Raw genomic sequence first — 23,940 nt, forward strand, 5'->3', positions numbered from 1 at the left:
AGCTGACTCCAATGATAATTGAGGTAACACCGGTCAACGAGCGTATCATGATATTGTTGCGGATCCGGGGTGGCGGGATTCTCACCCGGTCCTAGGCGCCACCCTCACCACCGCCGTCTCCGGGGTTTATAACGCCGGCCAGCTCAGCACAGGCCTCGGGTCACGCGCCTTCAATCGCGATACCAACGTAATCCTTGTACCTTGCCAGTTGGGAAAATAGAACCCCTGGTTACAGACTGGTTTTGTCAAATGCCGGGCGTTTTCTGCCGGTCTGTAACCATTTTGGTTTTATATGCCAATCGAATGGATCGTTCCTCAACGCGACACAAATTAATCCATAGCGGCAACTTCATATGAATTAACCAGATATATTGGGGAACATCGGGGATCACAACACAAGCAAAATTCACGACAATGGTTTTATTAACAATCCTCAACCCGTTCTTAACTAGGGAACCACGGACTACAGGTTTCGAGGGGGTCGCTACCGAAATATGCCTTAAACAAAGTGCAGACAAAGACAGATAGACAAACAGCATGCATACAAGACAAAACAGAGTACTTGGTGAGGTTTCATGGACGAGAGGACAGTGTCAAAAGCACGAATGTCGCTCGCAACAGGCAGATGTCCAGGGATTCGAACTCCTGCTCGAACGTGCCGCATGGCGAAATGGAGCTCGTCCTCCCTTTCCCCCTTTCGCACCGCACGCAGTCTCCGTGTGCTCTGACCCTGCGTAAGGACGATGATAGGCCTCAGCCGATCTCTCTCACGGTCCAGCATACAAATCCAGGCCTGGCCTGTTCTCCAGACAAGGCCCAAGTCGAGGGGCCGAGCTCCGCGGGCGGATTGACAACGTGTCGAGCCGTGAGGTGAGTAAGGACCGTTAGAGGCTCCGCGGCCAGACGCCAGCCGAACCTGTCGATCACCTCCCCGTACGAGTCGATCGTCGACTCCACGTGCAGGCAGCCTCTCAAAGCCAATTGCCGTTTTTGTACCGGCAGATTCCACTGTCCCTCCTTCGTTCGCTCGCTTCTAAAACACGTCGCGCCTCGACAGTGACTGTTTCCACACACAGCTCTTTTCACGAAGCCTTCGTTTCTTGCTTCGGAGCGACTCCGAGCACGCCTCGAGAACCCGACGCTCGTCCAAAAACTGAAATCCTTTTCTCTCACAGTTTTTCCTTTCGTTCCACGAGCACGCCTCTCTCGGCGAAACCGACCAAAAACCCCTCCCCTTCGTGTCACTTCCTCCCTCTAGCCACACCCCCTCAGCCGACTGGGCGGGGCCTATCATCTGTAGAGGAGAGGAAGAAGAGGGAGCCCTTGGCACACCAAGGTACGAACATAAAACAGCCTTTTACACCTCCTAACACACATATAACATCCCTTTTACCACACAACCTAGCGAAACAGGCATTTAATGGGGGATGTGAGCTAATCCTATATTTAGTAGTCCAACAAGGGCCATTTCCGTAACAATATTATGCGTATTATGATTCGTCACTCCTTAGGTGTCATTTCCCTGGTCTCTGTTTATGCTCCGACTGAGGCGAGTGATCTCACTGTGAAGGACGCATTCTATGCCATGCTCGGGTCTGTGGTTCATCAGTGCCCCAGGCAAGATACACTTCTAGTCTTGGGGGATTTCAATGTATCGACTGGAACTGATAGGGATGGTTATGAGACATGTGTTGGTCCCCATGGGTCTGGAACTGTGAACCTGAATAGTATTAAGTTCCTTGACTTTGCAAGAAGCCATGGATTTAGGAGGACTGGTTCATGATTTCAGCACCAACAGGCTCATCGCTGCACTTGGTATTCTAACGCTGGCGGTGTGGCAAAGGAGACTGACCATGTACTCGTTGACGGTCGCTGGAGGATGATCCAGAACTGCAGGGTCTACCGGAGTGCTCAGTTCCTCAATACTGACCACCGGCTTGTAGCAACTCTGAAGTTGCACCTAAAATCCAGGAGAATGGTACCGTCCCAGCCTAGGCTGAATGGTGGCAAGCTCAAGGATGAGAGGGTAGCTGAGGAGTTTGTGAACAAGCTGAGTGGAGATTTGGGGGGGTCTGGGTGCTTTGGGGGATCCTGAAGAGTTGTGGAGTGCCTTCAAGACCACATTCCTTGATGTTGCCGGTGGATGTCTTGGAACTCACCAAAGGGCAAAGAAGAATTTTGTCTCTCAAGGGACACTGGATACCATTGACCAGAGTCGCAGAGCCAGGCTGAATGGCAGAGCTGAGCTGTTCAGGGAGCTGAGGCATAAAACTGTACGTGTGCTAAGGGTGGACAAAGAGGCCTATGTGCGAGGAATCTGTGAGGGGGTGGAGCATCACCTGTGGACAGGTGATTCTCGTCCTACTTAAAGGCGAATTCACGCATTGCGTTCATCCAAGCCCATTACTCGGTGTACTGCAGTTCGAGAGGAGGGTGGTGGGCTCTTCACAGAGGAGTCTGAAGTGGAGGCCCGCTGGACCAGTTATGTTGAGCGGCTGTACCAGGCAGACTCACCAGCTGTTGAGTTGGATGTCAGGTGTGTTCCTATCCCCATTGCTAATTCTCCAATCAACTGTGATCCACCTTCGTTTGTGGAAACATAGGCTGTGGTGAACCAGTTGAAATGAGGTAAAGCTCCAGGGGTCTGTGGGATCCATGCTGAACTTCTCAAGGCTGGTAGAAATGCTGTACTCATGTCGTTGCATGCAGTTCTGTGCTCTGCCTGGAACACAGGCATCAACCCAACTGACTGGAAGAGCGGCTTTGTTGTCCCTCTCTGGAAAGGGAAGGGTGATTGCCAGGACTACTACAACTACCGAGGGGTGACGCTGCTCTCAGTGCCGGGCAAGGTCTTTGCTCAGATAATTCTTGATAGGGTTCGCCACCATCTGCTTGAGCACCAGCGCCCAGAGCAGTCAGGCTTTACACCAAAGAGGTCAACGATTGACCGTATCCTTGCCCTTCGTGTCCTCACCGAACGCAGACAAGAGTTTCAGCAGGGGCTGCTTGCGGCCTATGTTGATCTCTGCAAAGCGTTCGATTCAGTGAATCGGGATGCCCTCTGAAGGATCCTCGTTCTTCGTGGGGTGCCACCAAAACTGATCAATCTGATGTCTGAACTATACTCTGTTACAGAGAGTGCTGTGAAATGTGGTGACACCATCAGACTTATTTCCAGTTGCTGCTGGAGTTCCTCAGAGTTGTGAACTGGCTCCCACACTTTTCAGCACTTGTATGGACTGGATTCTGGGGAGGATGTTGGAGAGATCAAGCTGCGGTGCATCGTTTGGGAATGTCATGTTGTCTGACCTTGATTTCGCAGATGATGCAGTCATCTTTGCGGAGACTCTGGATATCCTTTTGGGGGTGGCTCGAGGTGGTGAATGAGGAGTCAGAGCCGCTGGGATTACGTGTTTCCTGGGTCAAAGCTAATATCCAGGCTTTCAATGACATCTTGGATGCTGCTGTGTTGTCTGTACCCATTTGTGGTGAGGATGTTAATGTCACGGAGAGATACACTTACCTTGGCAGTGATATTCATGTCTCTGCTGGTTGTGAGCCAGAGGTCAACAGACATCTGGGTTGGGCCTGGGGAGTCATGGATTCACTGGATCATGGGGTGTGGCGCTGTCGCTAGCTATGCAGGATGACAAAAGTCCACGTCTTGCTCTACGGATGTGAGATTGGACTCTGACCAGGATCTGAGACGGAGACTTAATTCCTTTGGATCCAGGTATCTTCGGAGAATCCTTGGCAATTGCTGGTCAGACTTTGTGTCCAACGAGCGGTTGCTGAGAGATTCTCAAATGAGATTTGTTACCTGCATAGTCCGTGAGCATCAGCTGCGGCTGTATGGACAAGTGGCTCGTTTTCCTCATGCTGAATCTACTCACCAGATTCTCTCAGCGAGGGAGCCTTGTGAGTGGAGGAGGCCAATGGGCCGACCACGTGCCTCGTAGTTGCAGCAGGTTGATCAGCATCTCATGGAGATGGGGATGGGCCAAGCATCTGTCTTGGGGATGACCAGATGGAGGCCTCTCGAGTACCAGTGAAAAGTGGACACAGCGATGCGCTGCTCCGGCGTCTGCTCCCATACCTGACCTGACCCGATTAATCAATTAATCAATTTTTAATTTTTCGATTAATTACTTAATTTTCAAAAAGTTACAGATTCGGATGAAACAGTGGTGGTTTCGGTATGCCATTAACCAATTAAGAAATTAATTATCTTACGATTATTATTTATCTATTTAAATTCTGCAATTAATCAATCAATTATTGTACACTGCTCCCTTCCAATTCCGTCTCCATGTGCTGAATAAATTACAACCTCAACTACCTCTACTTGTTGATTTTGTTTTGAAACAAACGGGAGCATGGAAGAAAGGGATTCATTGGTTGAAGAACAATCTTGCAGATTTAGACTTTGCAGTTTATATAAGAGGTGATATTGCAGATATATCGCTTCTTAGCTGTTTTGCTGGTTTGAATCTCTTAGGTTTGAATCTGAAACTCTTTGGTTTGAATCCCGACCCAAGTATTGTTGCGAATCTGGAAGCCATGAGCACACAGACATTCAGGTTCTTATAGCTTAGTTATTTCGATAAGTATGTGTTTCTAGGTAGCAGCCATCCCCTAGTCTAATGGGTGAATAAATGTAAATGTGCTGTGAAGTTATTTTAATAGTCAGGTTTTCTATTTTTTAACAACACCAACGATAACAACTCCGAGAAATGGGTTGCGACAGCCCCCACCCAACGCTGAACAAACTGAATTCCATGCCCTAATATGGACGTAAATCGACTCGCGTGCGGGACTCCGAGAAATGGGTTGCGACAGCCCCCACCCAACGCTGAACGAACTGAATTCCATGCCCTAATATGGACATAAATCGGCTCGCGTGGGATACTCCGAGAAATGGGATGCGACAGCCCCCACTGACGGCGAATGAGTCACGCCGGAAGCGAGCCGCGCCTGAGAGGGATAAGAAGGGAAGAGAGAGACAGAAATTGGTTGTTGTTGTTGTTGTTCTTGTTCTTGTTCTTGTTCTTGTTCTTGTTCTTCTTCTTCTTCTTCTGAGTCCTCCTTGGTTCTTGTTTGTGGGTCTTGTTCACTCTGTTCTGGTTCGGCTCTTTTGCTCTTCTTGGTTGATGGTTCTTCAGGGTAATCGACGCAGCGAACTGGGAAGGATCGGGCCTCGACTCACCAGCGCATGTTCCGGAGCGCGAGGGGACGCGCCGGAGCTCGGAAAGCTGATCGCGGCTCACAGTAGTTGGATTCAGCTCGCCCTCGCTGGTGCCCGGTCTGAGCAACTCGAAGACCACACGAGGTGGGCAGGTCCGAAGCAGAATCTGGTCTTCAGCCCGACTGTCCTCCGGGCTGGAGGTCCGAATAAAGACCATTGGTCCGATTCTTTGGGTGTGTGCGTATGTGTGTTTGTGTCGCCGGTATAGTAAGTAGTGAACTGTATAAGTGCTCTTATTGTACATACCTTGCATACGTGCTTAGTAATATTCAGTTTAGCTCTGCCCTTATGTGCTCCCCTCATCCCCAATTGTGAATAAATACCCCGATTGTTCGATGTTTCAGCTCGTTCGCGTCTATTCTTTCATTGACTGAGCGTGCTGCGTGTTGGAAAGTTAGCCAGGCCATTGCCATTGTAACAGGGTATTCGGGACCGACTGAACTCGGCGATCAAACCGCCCAGATCGCACACGGAACGAGTACGCTGAGCAGCTCGTTCCGTACAGGTGCCGGCGAGGGTGTGGAGACTCGGTAAATCGCCACGTGGTCTCGAGGTATTTTGAAAATTTGGCAAATAACCCTGTACCACGTGGTAGAAATATTGACCCTTCACGGTCCAAAAAGGGACCCGTACTTTCCAGAGTTTTCCAAAGAAGTACGATCTGAATTCCGGGCGATCGGTCGAGCCGACTCTGCAGCTCCATCTAGCGGTCGTGCTAGCGGCCGACGTCCGGCCCCGCAACAGTATAACTGTCACCCCGGTGTTTCACAGACAGGGTGGTTCATCAATGTGTGCGGTCCCTCGGATGGATGTTGAACTGAGCGTCCCATTTGCTGGCATTAGTTGATGGACGTTAAAGATCTCACTGCGTCCTTCGCGAAGAGTAGACGAACTGTTGCCGCCACCCCAAATCAATTACAAATTCCGTCCCTGACATCCTTTGTCAGAGTGGTGGCCCGACCAGGATCATCTCTTGGTATTTGTGATTGTGCCCTGGACTGGTTCAAGTCTTACTTGTGTGAGCGTCAGCAGTTGGAGTGTGTAAATCATGAGAAATCTGACCCTGTCCTGTTGAGTTGTGGGGTCCCACAAGGACCCGTTGGCAGACCATTGCTGTTTGCTCTATATCTGAATGGACTCAAGCACGTGCTACAACGTCACAATATCAACTATCACTGTGATGCTGGTGATGTCCAGCTTAATGTATCTTTTGCCCCTGACCAGAACGATGTGGTGAATACCCTTTGCAGACTTGAAGGCTGAATCAAAGATGTGAGAGCTTGGATGAGTTCCAATTCACTCAAATTGAACAATGACAAATCCGAAGTTATTTTGTTTGGTTCAAAATTGCAACAAGCTGAGATAAATGTGTCCCATATAAGCATTGGTGACTCGATGGTCACTTCTTCAAAAGTTTGGCAGAACCTTGGTGTTATGTATGACTCATATATGTCAGTGTCAAATCATGTCTCCAATATTTGTATATCAGTGCCATACCGATTGTGAAACGGGTTTAATTTGTAAATATCTCAACGCCCAGTTGTATCAGCTTCCGAACACACAACTTGCCCGACTCCAGAAGTTACAAAATACTACTGCACGTATTGTCACACTGTCCTCTCGAAGAACTCACATCACTCCCATACTAAAAACACTCCGCTGGGTCCCGGTTCATGATTGAATCGTGTTCAAGTCGTTGTTGCTCGTGTTTCATTCCTTGCATGGTTATGCTCCATCCTATAAAATCAAGGTTTAATTGTTCGGTATAATCCCACGAGACGCCTTCGTTCATCTGATGCCGATTCACTCATTATACCTCAGACTCACAATTATTTATTGGGGGGGGGGGGTGCAGATCCTTTTCTCATGCAGGCCCTATCCTTTGGAATAAGCTTCCGCATTCAACCGCAATCGTTTTAATTTCTGTTTTATCTGTTAATTAAATAAATTGTTGTCTCATTGCAAATTAAGATGTTTTAACACTTGATTAGTCATCTATTTTTATTTTATTCTGCTTTTTTTTTTACTTTGAGCATCATTACTTGATGGATGCGGCACACTATAAATGTCCACATTATTATTATTATTATTATTATTATTATTATTAGTAACTACTTCGACAGAAGCAACACTCTGTGTGGTTCATCATGATGATGAGGATTTATCTAAATCGTTCCCATCTGATCCATCGATAATAATAAATATCATTATGTATCAGTGCACCAATCAATGTGTGTGTGTGTGTGTGTGTGTGTGTGTGTGTGTGTGTGTGTGTGTGTGTGTGTGTGTGTGTGTGTGTGTGTGTGTGTGTGTGTGTGTGTGTGTGTGTGTGTCCTCCATAACTCCAAAACCATGAAACTTCACGACCAAAAACTTTGTATACATACCAAAGGAACTCCAATGGAGTGGAAGAATGAAAATTGAGTCTTTGGGTTAATGTAAACACCCCTTTTTGAAGAAAATTAATGACCTTATTTAATTATCCTTTATCATGGCCTGTCCATGGTCACATCGCTGTGCCTCGCTGGGGTCTTAATTCGTCATATTTTTTTGGCCTCCTCAACAATGCCTTGACTTGGAATAGGCCGCAACGGTTTCTCGAGGATGTGAGACTCGATGACTCGAGGATGTGAGACTCGAGGATGTGAGACGCTGTGTTCAACAGAAACAAGAGAACTCTAAACGATACACAGACAAGCGTCGGGGGAGTGAAACCTTCCACCTTCCAATGTGGTTCTTTCGTGCGAGTTGGGAAACCTGAACTTCACCAGAAAGGACAAAACAAGTTTACCCAACCCCTCAAGATCAGTGAACAGAGAGGTCCTGCTACCTACAGACTCTCTGATAGGAAAGTGTGGATTGCAATTCATCTTGCACCTGCAATTGAGACCTCAAATGGACTTTCTGCAGGAAGTACGACAGGTTCTGGGGACTATAGGGCACATAGCTCTGTCCAACAAATGCTTCCACAAGTTTTTACCCCAGGTGTTCGTCGTGGGACTAGACATCGTCGAGCCCCGGAATGGACCAGGCACTTTGTCATGTGACATGTTACCTTGCATTACATACTTACTATTTTTTTGGAGGAGGGGGGGGGGCTTTTCATTTCCAGTTGTTATTTTCATGAAAAAAAATATATATTGTTACGAATCTGGAAACCATTCGCATTCACACATACAGCACTCCCAGAGTTCAGTTCTTTCTTTAAGTATATGTGGATGGTTAGAATCCCTCCCCTATGTCTAATTTGAATTTCATGTGTGCGCTGCGAGTTTCTTTCTAGTTATTTTTCTACATCAATCCCCTCCACTCCTTCAGCTCCATTACACACGTGTTCAAGGCCACGGACGTGGGCGGAGCCCCCCCTCGCCTCAGAGCAGACTTTGCCCCAGCAAGATGGTATGTCCCTCCTGTCCAATCAGGGGTGAGATCGCCTCAGCTCTGACTCCGCCCCATCATATAAGAATGTCTCCCCTCTGCACACTGGGGAAGACAACAAAAGAGCCTCTCTCGGGGGAGGAGCACCGAGACGCCGACACGTGTCTCCAAACGCGGCTGGCCACCACGACACCCGAAAATGGCCCATCCATTCCGGAGGCGAGTTGCAGGAGGGCGAATCCCTCCACCCCGCACGGGGAAGGATAAGAAGGATCGCGAGCTGTATCTGTGTGTGTGTGTGGTTCCTTGTTTCCTTGGAGGTCGTTCCTTGCTTCTGGTCTGCTGGGCTCTCCTGGTCATCGGTCACCGTTCGTGGCTGGCCAGGTTGTTCGTAGGATCCTGGCTGCGCTCGTTGGATTCTGGTTCGTGGGTTCGAGTCCCACCATGGTGGGTTGTGTTGGAGTGCTAGAGCTGGGGATCCCCGTTCCCTTCCACGGACTCGGAGCTCTACAAGTGCGAGTCGGTAAAACCGCACGAGGCGGCCAGGTACCTGACAAAACTCTAACCCCCAGCTTGCCTATCCTCCGCGGCTGGAGGGTCCAATAAAAACCAGCCGGCTCCATTTCTTTTTGGGTGTGTGTGTCCGTCTGTGGCCAGTCTTGTAAGTAAAACTGTTAAGTGATTGCCATTGTACATTTGTCTGCATTTATATTCGTAATTAAGTCTGCTCTGTGTTTCCTTCCCTATTACCTATTGTAAAGAAATAACTGTTAAATGTTCCAGTTCGTTGTCTGTGTTTTCTTTCATTGAACCAGTATGGTTCGGGCTTGAGAATTAGGGAGGCCGATTGTGCCGTAAAATGTTATTTGGGCCGGCGCGGCTTTGGTAATTCCTGTTCGGTTATGCCGGATCCGAATCGGAAACAGCGACTCGGTTCGGACAAAGCCGGCCGACGTTGTGGCTTCCCCGGTAGCTAGACCGCGCATCTACTTAGGTAAATTGGAATCGGACAAAAAGACCCTAACCGTGCGGTCGAAATATTGGCGTCCACGGTCCATTAAGCGACCCGTCGACTTCGGAGTTATCCGGAGTGACGACCTTCAATTCCGGGTGTTCGGGTGGAGACGGCCCAACTGCTCCTTCTAGCGGTGGTTCCTCGCCCCCGAACCCGGCACCACAACAATATGGCATTGGGAGTTCTATGAATATTAAAGAATGCATGACAATTATATGCTTATTATGCTCTTTGTTTTTTCATTATTAGTTATTTTCACGAAAAAAGGAATATGTGGAATTGGGAGTTACATGAATATTTATGAATGAACGAAGAACCGAAACTGAGAAGCGGAACCGAGAGTAATGTCAGAGAGCTGTGGAGAAGACGTGTGACGTCAGAGAGCTGTGAAAGGACGCTCCTCCTGGTGTTGGTGTGCCACAGCCATAATGGGCCGAATGTCCTCCTCCTGGCTCAAATTTCCTCGTTAATTACTCTCTGACTGGTGGTGGACCCCTTAACTCAAACCGTCCGAACTCTCATCATCTTCACCTTCAGGTTCACGTCCCCCGATCCTATCAACATCTACTCTGATAATAAAACCAACTCTTCCACACTCATTTTATCTCGAACAAGGAAACCATGAAACTTCTCCTCAAACTCGTCCATTAACGAATCTGCTCTCAGGAATCAAAATCACCGCTCGAGCTCCGATTACAACTCCTCAAACTCGTCCACTAACGAATCTGCTCTCAGGAATAAAAATCACCGCTCGAGCTCCGATTACAACTCCTCAGACTCGTCCGTTAACGAATCTGCTCTCAGGAATCAAAATCACCGCTCGAGCTCCGATTAAAACTCCTCATACTCGTCCGTTAACGAATCTGCTCTCAGGAATCAAAATCACCGCTCGAGCTCCGATTACAACTCCTCAAACTCGTCCACTAACGAATCTGCTCTCAGGAATCAAAATCACCGCTCGAGCTCCGATTACAACTCCTCAAACTCGTCCACTAACGAATCTGCTCTCAGGAATCAAAATCACCGCTCGAGCTCCGATTACAACTCCTCAAACTCGTCCACTAACGAATCTGCTCTCAGGAATCAAAATCACCGCTCGAGCTCCGATTACAACTCCTCAAACTCGTCCACTAACGAATCTGCTCTCAGGAATAAAAATCACCGCTCGAGCTCCGATTAAAACTCCTCATACTCGTCCGTTAACGAATCTGCTCTCAGGAATAAAAATCATCGTTCGAGCTCCGATCACAACGAACGGAATCGTTTCACCGGCTCAGGACATCGACACGGTCATGTACGAGGGGGACCCGACCCGGACATCGTGGGATTCTCCACAGAAATTATTTACTTACATCGTGCACAGCACGGACCCCGCACGGGAATAAGAACAACACGTACCGGGTCCGAACTCCTTATCCATGGGAGATCCTCCCGCACCGACCCCGTTCCTTCCATCGGAGATTCTCGTGGATCCCGGAGGGTTCACCTCGTGTTCCTCACCGGAGAGATCTCGGTTCATCGCACAGCAGAGAATAAAAGAGTACAATGTAGTACAGTACAGTGTAACAGTGTGGTACAGTACAGTACTGTGGAGTATTGTACAGTCCCGACCAGTTCAAGGTGGTTGAACAACCATGTCCGATTGAAGACCCTGCACTACACGATCTCTCAAACTCCTTTAGCTACATAGTTCTGTGTCGCGGATTCGCCACAAATCGAACGTGAAAAAAATAAATTCCGGGTTTTGTTACATGAAGAGAAGGCGAGCTATCGCCGGCACTCTGAACAAATACATTTCAACCTACAGAGGGCATTGCATCAGCGGCACAGCCACGACGTCAGCCAATAATGCTACCCCGCAGCTTTGTACTGCATTAAAAAAATAAGAAGAAGAAACGGAAGATGTGGAAAAGGAAGAAGAAGAAGAAGAAGAAGAAGAAGAAGAAGAAGAAGAAGAAGAAGAAGAAGAAGAAGAAGAAGGAGAAGAAAAAGGAGAAGGAGAGAAGAAGAAGAGGAAGAGGAAGAGGAAGAGGAAGAGGAAGAGGAAGAGGAAGAGGAAGAGGAAGAGGAAGAGGAAGAGGAAGAAGAAGAAGAAGAAGAAGAAGAAGAAGAAGAAGAAGAAGAAGATGAAGATGAAGATGAAGATGAAGATGAAGATGAAGATGAAGAAGAAGAAGAAGAAGAAGAAGAAGAAGAAGAAGAAGAAGAAGAAGAAGAAGAAGAAGAAGAAGAGGCGGTGGTTGGTCCAGGTGTTTCACCTTGATTGACCTGCATCGATACAATTTGGTAAATCAGATAAAAACCCAAGGGTTTCCCTCATCGTCACACTCCACCGTGTTCCTGTTAGTCTGTCTGTTCGTCTTGATGAGTCATGTTGAACAAGATGTGAAGCAGGGAGAGAGGGAGAGAGGGAGAGAAAGATATATATATATATATATATATATATATATACACATAGACATAGACATAGACATAGACATAGACATAGACATAGACATAGACATAGACATAGACATAGACATAGACATAGACATAGACATAGACATAGACATAGACATAGACATAGACATAGACATAGACATAGACATAGACATACACACATACTCCAGCTTCGAGGAGAGAGAGCAGCACTCCAGCCGAGAGGGGAGAGAGCAGCACTCCAGCCGAGAGGAGAGAGAGGGCAGCACTCCAGCCGAGAGGAGAGAGAGAGAGGGCAGCACTCCAGCCTCGAGGAGAGAGAGAGAGAGCAGCACTCCAGCCTCGAGGAGAGAGAGAGAGAGCAGCACTCCAGCCTCGAGGAGAGAGAGAGGTACACCAGCCAAGAGGAGAGAGAGCGGTACTCCAGCCGAGAAGGGAGAGCGGTACTCCAGCCTCGAAGAGAGAGAGAAGCACTCCAGCCTCGAGGAGAGAGAGAGAGAGCGGCACTCCAGCCTCGAGGAGAGAGAGAGAGAGAGCGGCACTCCAGCCTCGAGGAGAGAGGGAGAGAGAGAGCGGCACTCCGGCCGAGAGGGGAGAGAGGGAGCGGCACTCCGGCCGAGAGGGGGGAGAGAGGGAGCGGCACTCCGGCCGAGAGGGGGGAGAGAGGGAGCGGCACTCCGGCCGAGAGGGGGGAGAGAGGGAGCGGCACTCCGGCCGAGAGGGGGGAGAGAGGGAGCGGCACTCGGGGGAGAGAGGGAGCGGCACTCGGGGGAGAGAGGGAGCGGCACTCGGGGGGAGAGAGGGAGCGGCACTCGGGGGAGAGAGGGAGCGGCACTCGGGGGGAGAGAGGGAGCGGCACTCGGGGGGGAGAGAGGGAGCGGCACTCGGGGGGAGAGAGGGAGCGGCACTCGGGGGGAGAGAGGGAGCGGCACTCGGGGGGAGAGAGGGAGCGGCACTCGGGGGGAGAGAGGGAGCGGCACTCGGGGGGAGAGAGGGAGCGGCACTCGGGGGGAGAGAGGGAGCGGCACTCGGGGGGAGAGAGGGAGCGGCACTCGGGGGAGAGAGAGGAGCGGCACTCGGGGGAGAGAGGGAGCGGCACTCGGGGGGAGAGAGGGAGCGGCACTCGGGGGGGAGAGAGGGGCGGCACTCGGGGGAGAGAGGGGGCGGAACTCGGGGGAGAGAGGGGGCGGCACTCGGGGGAGAGAGGGGGCGGCACTCGGGGGGAGAGAGGGGGCGGCACTCGGGGGGGAGAGAGGGGCGGCACTCGGGGGAGAGAGGGGCGGCACTCGGGGGAGAGAGGGGCGGCACTCGGGGGAGAGAGGGGGCGGCACTCGGGGGGAGAGAGGGGCGGCACTCGGGGGGAGAGAGGGGGCGGCACTCGGGGGGAGAGAGGGGCGGCACTCGGGGGGAGAGAGGGGCGGCACTCGGGGGAGAGAGGGGGCGGCACTCGGGGGAGAGAGGGGGCGGCACTCGGGGGGAGAGAGGGGGCGGCACTCGGGGGAGAGAGGGGGCGGCACTCGGGGGGAGAGAGGGGGCGGCACTCGGGGGAGAGAGGGGCGGCACTCGGGGGAGAGAGGGGCGGCACTCGGGGGAGAGAGGGGCGGCACTCGGGGGAGAGAGGGGGCGGCACTCGGGGGGGAGAGAGGGGCGGCACTCGGGGGAGAGAGGGGCGGCACTCGGGGGGAGAGAGGGGCGGCACTCGGGGGGAGAGAGGGGGCGGCACTCGGGGGAGAGAGGGGCGGCACTCGGGGGGAGAGAGGGGGCGGCACTCGGGGGGAGAGAGGGGGGAGAGAGGGGGCGGCACTCGGGGGGAGAGAGGGGGAGAGAGGGGGCGGCACTCGGGGGAGAGAGGGGGGAGAGAGGGGCGGCACTCGGGGGAGAGAGGGGGGAGAGAGGGGCGGCACTCGGGGGGAGAGAGGGGGCGGCACTCGGGGGGAGAGAGGGGGCGGCACTCGGGGGAGAGAGGGGGCGGCACTCGGGGGAGAGAGGGGGGAGAGAGGGGCGGCACTCGGGGGAGAGAGGGGGAGAGAGGGGGCGGCACTCGGGGGAGAGAGGGGGAGAGAGGGGGCGGCACTCGGGGGGAGAGAGGGGAGAGAGGGGGCGGCACTCGGGCGGAGAGAGGGGGAGAGAGGGGGCGGCACTCGGGCGGAGAGAGGGGGAGAGAGGGGCGGCACTCGGGCGGAGAGAGGGGGAGAGAGGGGGCGGCACTCGGGCGGAGAGAGGGGGAGAGAGGGGCGGCACTCGGGCCGAGAGAGGGGGGAGAGAGGGGCGGCACTCGGGCCGAGAGAGGGGGAGAGAGGGGGCGGCACTCGGCCGAGAGAGGGGGAGAGAGGGGGCGGCACTCGGCCGAGAGAGGGGGAGAGAGGGGCGGCACTCGGGCCGAGAGAGGGGGAGAGAGGGGGCGGCACTCGGCCGAGAGAGGGGGAGAGAGGGGGCGGCACTCGGGCCGAGAGAGGGGGAGAGAGGGGCGGCACTCGGCCGAGAGAGGGGGAGAGAGGGGGCGGCACTCGGCCGAGAGAGGGGAGAGAGGGGGCGGCACTCGGGCCGAGAGAGGGGGAGAGAGGGGGCGGCACTCGGACCGAGAGAGGGGGAGAGAGGGGGCGGCACTCGGACCGAGAGAGGGGGGAGAGAGGGGCGGCACTCGGCCGAGAGAGGGGGAGAGAGGGGGCGGCACTCGGACCGAGAGAGGGGAGAGAGGGGCGGCACTCGGCCGAGAGAGGGGGAGAGAGGGGCGGCACTCGGCCGAGAGAGAGGGGGAGAGAGGGGGCGGCACTCGGACCGAGAGAGGGGGGAGAGAGGGGCGGCACTCGGCCGAGAGAGGGGGGAGAGAGGGGCGGCACTCGGGCCGAGAGAGGGGGAGAGAGGGGCGGCACTCGGCCGAGAGAGGGGGAGAGAGGGGGCGGCACTCGGACCGAGAGAGGGGAGAGAGGGGCGGCACTCGGACCGAGAGAGGGGAGAGAGGGGCGGCACTCGGACCGAGAGGGGGGAGAGAGGGGCGGCACTCGGACCGAGAGAGGGGGAGAGAGGGGCGGCACTCGGACCGAGAGGGGGGAGAGAGGGGCGGCACTCGGGCCGAGAGAGGGGGAGAGAGGGGCGGCACTCGGGCCGAGAGAGGGGGAGAGAGGGGCGGCACTCGGACCGAGAGAGGGGGAGAGAGGGGCGGCACTCGGACCGAGAGAGGAGAGAGAGGGGCGGCACTCCGGCCGAGAGAGGGGGAGAGAGGGGGCGGCACTCGGGCCGAGAGAGGGGGAGAGAGGGGGCGGCACTCCGGCCGAGAGAGGGAGAGAGGGGGCGGCACTCCGGCCGAGAGAGGGGGAGAGAGGGGCGGCACTCCGGCCGAGAGAGGGGGAGAGAGGGGGCGGCACTCCGGCCGAGAGAGGGGGAGAGAGGGCGGCACTCCGGCCGAGAGAGGGGGAGAGAGGGGCGGCACTCCGGCCGAGAGAGGGGGAGAGAGGGGGCGGCACTCCGGCCGAGAGAGGGGGAGAGAGGGGCGGCACTCGGGCCGAGAGAGGGGGGAGAGAGGGGCGGCACTCCGGCCGAGAGAGGGGGAGAGAGGGGCGGCACTCCGGCCGAGAGAGGGGAGAGAGGGGCGGCACTCGGCCGAGAGAGGGGGGAGAGAGGGGCGGCACTCGGGCCGAGAGAGGGGGAGAGAGGGGCGGCACTCCGGCCGAGAGAGGGGGAGAGAGGGGCGGCACTCCGGCCGAGAGAGGGGGAGAGAGGGGCGGCACTCCGGCCGAGAGAGGGGAGAGAGGGGGCGGCACTCCGGCCGAGAGGGGGGAGAGAGGGGCGGCACTCCGGCCGAGAGAGGGAGAGAGGGGCGGCACTCCGGCGGAGAGAGGGGGCGGCACTCCGGCCGAGAGAGGGGGAGAGAGGGGGCGGCACTCCGGCCGAGAGAGGGGGAGAGAGGGGCGGCACTCCGGCCGAGAGAGGGGGAGAGAGGGGCGGCACTCCGGCCGAGAGAGGGGGAGAGAGGGGCGGCACTCCGGCCGAGAGAGGGGGAGAGAGGGGCGGCACTCCGGCCGAGAGAGGGGGAGAGAGGGGCGGCACTCCGGCCGAGAGAGGGGGAGAGAGGGGCGGCACTCCGGCCGAGAGAGGGGAGAGAGGGGCGGCACTCCGGCCGAGAGAGGGGGAGAGAGGGGCGGCACTCCGGCCGAGAGAGGGGAGAGAGGGGCGGCACTCCGGCCGAGAGAGGGGGAGAGAGGGGCGGCACTCCGGCCGAGAGAGGGGAGAGAGGGGCGGCACTCCGGCCGAGAGAGGGGGAGAGAGGGGGCGGCACTCCGGCCGAGAGAGGGGGAGAGAGGGGCGGCACTCCGGCCGAGAGAGGGGGAGAGAGGGGCGGCACTCCGGCCGAGAGAGGGGAGAGAGGGGCGGCACTCCGGCCGAGAGAGGGGAGAGAGGGGCGGCACTCCGGCCGAGAGAGGGGGAGAGAGGGGCGGCACTCCGGCCGAGAGAGGGGGAGAGAGGGGGCGGCACTCCGGCCGAGAGAGGGGAGAGAGGGGCGGCACTCCGGCCGAGAGAGGGGAGAGAGGGGGCGGCACTCCGGCCGAGAGAGGGGGAGAGAGGGGCGGCACTCCGGCCGAGAGAGGGGGAGAGAGGGCGGCACTCCGGCCGAGAGAGGGGAGAGAGGGGCGGCACTCCGGCCGAGAGAGGGGAGAGAGGGCGGCACTCCGGCCGAGAGAGGGGAGAGAGGGGCGGCACTCCGGCCGAGAGAGGGGGGAGAGAGGGGCGGCACTCCGGCCGAGAGAGGGGAGAGAGGGGCGGCACTCCGGCCGAGAGAGGGGGGAGAGAGGGGGCGGCACTCCGGCCGAGAGAGGGGAGAGAGGGGCGGCACTCCGGCCGAGAGAGGGGGAGAGAGGGGCGGCACTCCGGCCGAGAGGGGGAGAGAGGGGCGGCACTCCGGCCGAGAGAGGGGAGAGAGGGGCGGCACTCCGGCCGAGAGAGGGGGGAGAGGGGGCGGCACTCCGGCCGAGAGGGGGAGAGAGGGGCGGCACTCCGGCCGAGAGAGGGGGAGAGAGGGGCGGCACTCCGGCCGAGAGAGGGGGAGAGAGGGGCGGCACTCCGGCCGAGAGGGGGGAGAGAGGGGGCGGCACTCCGGCCGAGAGAGGGGGAGAGAGGGGCGGCACTCCGGCCGAGAGAGGGGAGAGAGGGGGCGGCACTCCGGCCGAGAGAGGGGAGAGAGGGGCGGCACTCCGGCCGAGAGAGGGGAGAGAGGGGGCGGCACTCCGGCCGAGAGGGGGAGAGAGGGGCGGCACTCCGGCCGAGAGGGGGAGAGAGGGGCGGCACTCCGGCCGAGAGAGGGGGAGAGGGGCGGCACTCCGGCCGAGAGAGGGGAGAGAGGGGCGGCACTCCGGCCGAGAGAGGGGGAGAGAGGGGCGGCACTCCGGCCGAGAGAGGGGGAGAGAGGGGCGGCACTCCGGCCGAGAGAGGGGAGAGAGGGGCGGCACTCCGGCCGAGAGAGGGGGAGAGAGGGGCGGCACTCCGGCCGAGAGAGGGGGAGAGAGGGGCGGCACTCCGGCCGAGAGAGGGGGAGAGAGGGGGCGGCACTCCGGCCGAGAGGGGGGAGAGAGGGGCGGCACTCCGGCCGAGAGGGGGAGAGAGGGCGGCACTCCGGCCGAGAGAGGGGGAGAGAGGGGCGGCACTCCGGCCGAGAGAGGGGGAGAGAGGGGCGGCACTCCGGCCGAGAGAGGGGGAGAGAGGGGCGGCACTCCGGCCGAGAGAGGGGGAGAGAGGGGCGGCACTCCGGCCGAGAGAGGGGGGAGAGAGGGGGCGGCACTCCGGCCGAGAGAGGGGGAGAGAGGGGGCGGCACTCCGGCCGAGAGAGGGGGAGAGAGGGGCGGCACTCCGGCCGAGAGAGGGAGAGAGGGGGCGGCACTCCGGCCGAGAGAGGGGAGAGAGGGGCGGCACTCCGGCCGAGAGAGGGGGAGAGGGGCGGCACTCCGGCCGAGAGAGGGGGGAGAGAGGGGCGGCACTCCGGCCGAGAGAGGGGGAGAGAGGGGCGGCACTCCGGCCGAGAGAGGGGGAGAGAGGGGCGGCACTCCGGCCGAGAGAGGGGAGAGAGGGGCGGCACTCCGGCCGAGAGAGGGGGAGAGAGGGGCGGCACTCCGGCCGAGAGAGGGGAGAGAGGGGCGGCACTCCGGCCGAGAGAGGGGGAGAGAGGGGGCGGCACTCCGGCCGAGAGAGGGGAGAGAGGGGCGGCACTCCGGCCGAGAGAGGGGGAGAGAGGGGCGGCACTCCGGCCGAGAGGGGGAGAGAGGGGCGGCACTCCGGCCGAGAGAGGGGGAGAGAGGGGCGGCACTCCGGCCGAGAGAGGGGAGAGAGGGGCGGCACTCCGGCCGAGAGAGGGGAGAGAGGGGCGGCACTCCGGCCGAGAGAGGGGGAGAGAGGGGCGGCACTCCGGCCGAGAGAGGGGGAGAGAGGGGCGGCACTCCGGCCGAGAGGGGGAGAGAGGGGCGGCACTCCGGCCGAGAGAGGGGAGAGAGGGGCGGCACTCCGGCCGAGAGAGGGGAGAGAGGGGCGGCACTCCGGCCGAGAGGGGGAGAGAGGGGGCGGCACTCCGGCCGAGAGAGGGGAGAGAGGGGGCGGCACTCCGGCCGAGAGAGGGGGAGAGAGGGGCGGCACTCCGGCCGAGAGAGGGGAGAGAGGGGCGGCACTCCGGCCGAGAGAGGGGGAGAGAGGGGGCGGCACTCCGGCCGAGAGAGGGGGAGAGAGGGGCGGCACTCCGGCCGAGAGGGGGGGAGAGAGGGGCGGCACTCCGGCCGAGAGAGGGGAGAGAGGGGGCGGCACTCCGGCCGAGAGAGGGGGAGAGAGGGGCGGCACTCCGGCCGAGAGGGGGAGAGAGGGGCGGCACTCCGGCCGAGAGAGGGGGGAGAGAGGGGCGGCACTCCGGCCGAGAGAGGGGGAGAGAGGGGCGGCACTCCGGCCGAGAGAGGGGGAGAGAGGGGCGGCACTCCGGCCGAGAGAGGGGGAGAGAGGGGCGGCACTCCGGCCGAGAGAGGGGGAGAGAGGGGCGGCACTCCGGCCGAGAGAGGGGGGAGAGAGGGGCGGCACTCCGGCCGAGAGAGGGGAGAGAGGGGGCGGCACTCCGGCCGAGAGAGGGGGAGAGAGGGGGCGGCACTCCGGCCGAGAGGGGGAGAGAGGGGCGGCACTCCGGCCGAGAGGGGGGAGAGAGGGGCGGCACTCCGGCCGAGAGAGGGGGGAGAGAGGGGCGGCACTCCGGCCGAGAGAGGGGAGAGAGGGGCGGCACTCCGGCCGAGAGAGGGGGAGAGAGGGGCGGCACTCCGGCCGAGAGAGGGGGAGAGAGGGGGCGGCACTCCGGCCGAGAGAGGGGGAGAGAGGGGGCGGCACTCCGGCCGAGAGAGGGGAGAGAGGGGGCGGCACTCCGGCCGAGAGAGGGGAGAGAGGGGGCGGCACTCCGGCCGAGAGAGGGGAGAGAGGGGCGGCACTCCGGCCGAGAGAGGGGGAGAGAGGGGCGGCACTCCGGCCGAGAGAGGGGAGAGAGGGGCGGCACTCCGGCCGAGAGAGGGGAGAGAGGGGCGGCACTCCGGCCGAGAGAGGGGAGAGAGGGGCGGCACTCCGGCCGAGAGAGGGGAGAGAGGGGGGCGGCACTCCGGCCGAGAGAGGGGAGAGAGGGGGCGGCACTCCGGCCGAGAGAGGGGGAGAGAGGGGCGGCACTCCGGCCGAGAGAGGGGGGAGAGAGGGGCGGCACTCCGGCCGAGAGAGGGAGAGAGGCGGCACTCCGGCCGAGAGAGGGGGAGAGAGGGGCGGCACTCCGGCCGAGAGGGGGAGAGAGGGGCGGCACTCCGGCCGAGAGAGGGGGAGAGAGGGCGGCACTCCGGCCGAGAGAGGGGGAGAGAGGGGCGGCACTCCGGCCGAGAGAGGGGGAGAGAGGGGCGGCACTCCGGCCGAGAGAGGGGGAGAGAGGGGCGGCACTCCGGCCGAGAGAGGGGGAGAGAGGGGCGGCACTCCGGCCGAGAGGGGGGAGAGAGGGGCGGCACTCCGGCCGAGAGAGGGGGGAGAGAGGGGGCGGCACTCCGGCCGAGAGAGGGGAGAGAGGGGCGGCACTCCGGCCGAGAGAGGGGAGAGAGGGGCGGCACTCCGGCCGAGAGAGGGGAGAGAGGGGCGGCACTCCGGCCGAGAGAGGGGGAGAGAGGGGCGGCACTCCGGCCGAGAGAGGGGAGAGAGGGGCGGCACTCCGGCCGAGAGAGGGGAGAGAGGGGGCGGCACTCCGGCCGAGAGAGGGGGAGAGAGGGGCGGCACTCCGGCCGAGAGGGGAGAGAGGGGCGGCACTCCGGCCGAGAGGGGGAGAGAGGGGCGGCACTCCGGCCGAGAGGGGGAGAGAGGGGCGGCACTCCGGCCGAGAGGGGGAGAGAGGGCGGCACTCCGGCCGAGAGGGGGAGAGAGGGGCGGCACTCCGGCCGAGAGGGGGAGAGAGGGGGCGGCACTCCGGCCGAGAGGGGGAGAGAGGGGCGGCACTCCGGCCGAGAGGGGGGAGAGAGGGGGCGGCACTCCGGCCGAGAGGGGAGAGAGAGGGAGCGGCACTCCGGCCGAGAGGGGAGAGAGAGGGAGCGGCACTCCGGCCGAGAGGGGAGAGAGAGGGAGCGGCACTCCGGCCGAGAGGGGAGAGGGGGCGGCACTCCGGCCGAGAGGGGAGAGGGAGCAGTACTCCAGCCTTGAGAAGAGAGCAGTACTCCAGCCAAGAGGGGAGATCCAGGAGTTTGAATGACTGAACTTCTTGAAGAGGATTGTTAAGAAAGTAGATTAGGAGTTGCCAAACGTTCCTTTCGGAGAGACATCGTGAGAGTGTGAGATTTGTTGGGATTGAAATCAAAATGAAGACCAAATACTGCATTGGAGTCATCAGGAGGAACCTGGCTCGGATTCGGAGTTCATCCGCTACTCCAGTATCCTCAAACCCATCCAGGTGCAGCCAAGTGAGGCTCACAGAAAAAAAAACTTCTGCAAGAATTAACTTCTCCTGGAGAGATAGATAACGATTGAGAGAAATAGAGAGCAAAAGAGATGAAAGAAAAGAAAAAGAATGAACAAAGAGAAATGTGAAAAGGACACAGAGGTCGGGAAGTCCGGGAAGAACCCACAACAGACACATTCCAGGTGTTTGTCCAGCTCGTGATTCTATCAAGGTGTGGGGAGAAGGAAGAAACTGCAACCTGCCTGTCTGAAGGATGAGGAATGTCATGACAGAGGGTGGAAATCATCAGCAAATACAGAAAGAGGGTTTTCCAGAGATTCAGAGAGATCATTGATGAAGATCAGGAACAGGACTCGGCCCAGAACACTGCCCTGGGGGTCCTCCAGCCTTGATGGGATGAGGAGATGGAAATCCGTTGAGATCATCCTCATCATCCTCAGGAACCAAAAACACTTCCGCTGTAACACAACATGGAGGGCTTCCTCAAATCCATGTGGTCCAGTTTTGAATCCAAGTCGGTTTGAGTGTGTATGAAGTCATTGGGCATTAAATAAACAAACCAAAACGTTTTGGTTTCCTCCTCACTGATGCATCGTCACAGAAGTTTGGGGGGATGTGGGGGGGCATCCACTGGAGAAGATCAAAAATCTCATTTTTGAACCATGTGGTGCCGTTGATCCCTCGCTCTTCCATTAATGTCTTGTCGTCGTCACACACCCAACCTGTCCACCAAGTTTCGTCCGAATCCGTCCACAACTTTTTAAGATATCCTGCACACAAACAAACAAACAAACAAACAAACAAACAAACAAACAAACAGACAGACAGGGATGAAAACATAACCTTCACCTTCCGTGGTGGGGGTGATGTGGCGGGAAGTGATGCAAACAGCCTCCAGTTAGTGTGCTGGTAAGTCATAAGTGACAAAACTCAAAAGTACAAGTCAGGCAATATTTATTTCAGTTTCTAACTTGTGGACCCTTCCGACGTCATTCGTTTATCGCCATGCATCACGCACAGGATTTCTCCAGCTCTGAACGTTTGTGCCCACCGTGCCTGCATGCCCGGCCCACACTAGCCCGGCGGAGTACTCATCTGCAAACAACAGATATGAAAATGTCAGACTATGCACCATGGGCACGGTGATTTCACATCATTTCATAGTTTTTTATCGATTGTCTATCTGCTTGGCACATAGAAGCTACATGTATATTACTATTAGCCTTGTAGTGGGGCAGCAAAATAGGCGCCACGCACACCCCCTGAGTACTTACGTAAACATACTTTTTTAGAATCCTTAAGGTGTCAAGTTAACATTTTTAGATGTTAACAAGGAAATGAGGTTGTTCTTGGGGTCTATTTGGCTGCCATCTTGGATTTTGACATGTCCAATTATCGAAAAACAGAACTTTTCATCACTTTTGAACCAAATGGATGGGAAACACGAATGAAGCATTTATTCTACATAATCGTGGCACAGGGAATTAAACCAAATCATCATTTTAAACATTGGAAGACATCTCTAATGAGAAAATAGAAAAATGTCCTATTTCAGCATAATATATACAAAAAATAGTCATTATCATCAAGGTAATCCAACGGTTCCTTATAGTCATAGACACGAGCTTCCTCTTCATTCTCTTCCTGCTCCTCCTCAGGGATGTCCAAGAGGTCCACTAGGGAAGGGAGGGGGGGGGAGAATTGGACCACGTGACCATACAGGTTCCAGGAATCCATCCACCTTCATCCAGCCATGTTCATCCTCTGCTTTGGGAAATTCATACGTGGGGACATGAGCATGCTTCCATTGACCAACCCTGTAGTTGACCCTGTCAACATGAGGAATTAGAGAGTCGCTGCACGGAGGAAGATGAGAAAGTTCAACCTTTGACTTGAATGTCAGCGTTTCCTCTGCACCCACCATCTTCTGTAGCACCAGTATGCACACTTCATCCACACTAGAGATGCGAGGATAGCCATACATCAGGCAGACAAACTCTTCCAGACAGTCATACAGCTTGTCTTTCACCCTCCAATATATGCCCAGCTGCTTGAATGCTGCCTGGAACCTTGGGTACTTCTGGAGTTTCTTCAGTGGACCAATCTTCCCTTTGCCTTTGAAGGCACTGGTACAATCTTCTCCAGTAAAACAATAGAGAGCCATAAGTGCTGTACAGTGGTCACGTCCAAGTGTGCGAGCAACAGAAGTGACATCCACAATGCGTCTCTGTTTCCCACAGACAACCACAATGTGTCTAGTTGAGATAAGAGGATCACACAAGTGTCTGTCTCCTCCTCATTTGACATCAGGCTGTGGATCTGAATTGCTTCAACCTTGTCATCTTGAGATGTCAGCTCATATACCTTGTCCTGCACAATGAGCGCAGCAGGCGAACATCCCTCCAGTCTTGAAGCTGCATCTCCGCTGCTCTTCAGACCCTCAGAAGAAGATCACACAATTGTCTTTTGTTCTCATCATTCTGGAGAAATATGTTCATATCTGGGGAATTTCTTGTGGCTGTGCCATCCATGTGCAGCCTCCTCTCCTGTGCTTTGATGGAGTCTTTGAAATGCGAATCAGTTGAGAATACAAAGCCATGTTTCTTTGAAACCATCTGATCAAGTACTTTCAGACAGATAGATGGCAAGTCCTTAAGGTAGATTGCACCAAAGCTCGATGGCAAGTCCTTTAGGCCATGGTTAGGACATACCCATCCTGGATGTGGAGTGCATTTTGAGGGTAATAAAGCATTATCAAATATTAAAAATGATATAAATAAATTTGTCATGTCAAAATTGTATGGAAAAGATGTTTCATTGGTATTTCTAGCATGTTTGGTTCAAAAGTTATGAAAATTTATGTTTTTCGATAATTGGGCATGTCAAAATCCAAGATGGCAGCCAAATAGACCCCAACACCAACCTCATTTCCTTGTTAACATCTAAAAATGAAAA

General features: G+C 57.0%; 1 protein-coding gene across 1 annotated transcript in view; it reads right to left on the minus strand.

The window, feature by feature from the left end:
- Window positions 1-23,940, minus strand: part of LOC147009208 (uncharacterized) — a 153,228-nt gene that overhangs the window by 53,003 nt on the left and 76,285 nt on the right. The window contains exons 8-10 of the mRNA XM_085862997.1: window positions 23,424-23,701; window positions 22,706-23,212; window positions 11,037-11,253 (exon numbers count right to left, since the gene is read on the minus strand). Coding sequence (XP_085719123.1) covers window positions 11,037-11,253; window positions 22,706-23,212; window positions 23,424-23,701 — 1,002 coding nt within the window. The remainder of the gene's footprint in view (window positions 1-11,036; window positions 11,254-22,705; window positions 23,213-23,423; window positions 23,702-23,940) is intronic.

Source organism: Eptatretus burgeri, chromosome 17, assembly GCF_056783735.1.
Source record: "Eptatretus burgeri isolate ZD-2024b chromosome 17, Ebu_testis_v1, whole genome shotgun sequence".
In the NCBI taxonomy this organism is placed as follows: Eukaryota; Metazoa; Chordata; class Myxini; order Myxiniformes; family Myxinidae; genus Eptatretus; species Eptatretus burgeri.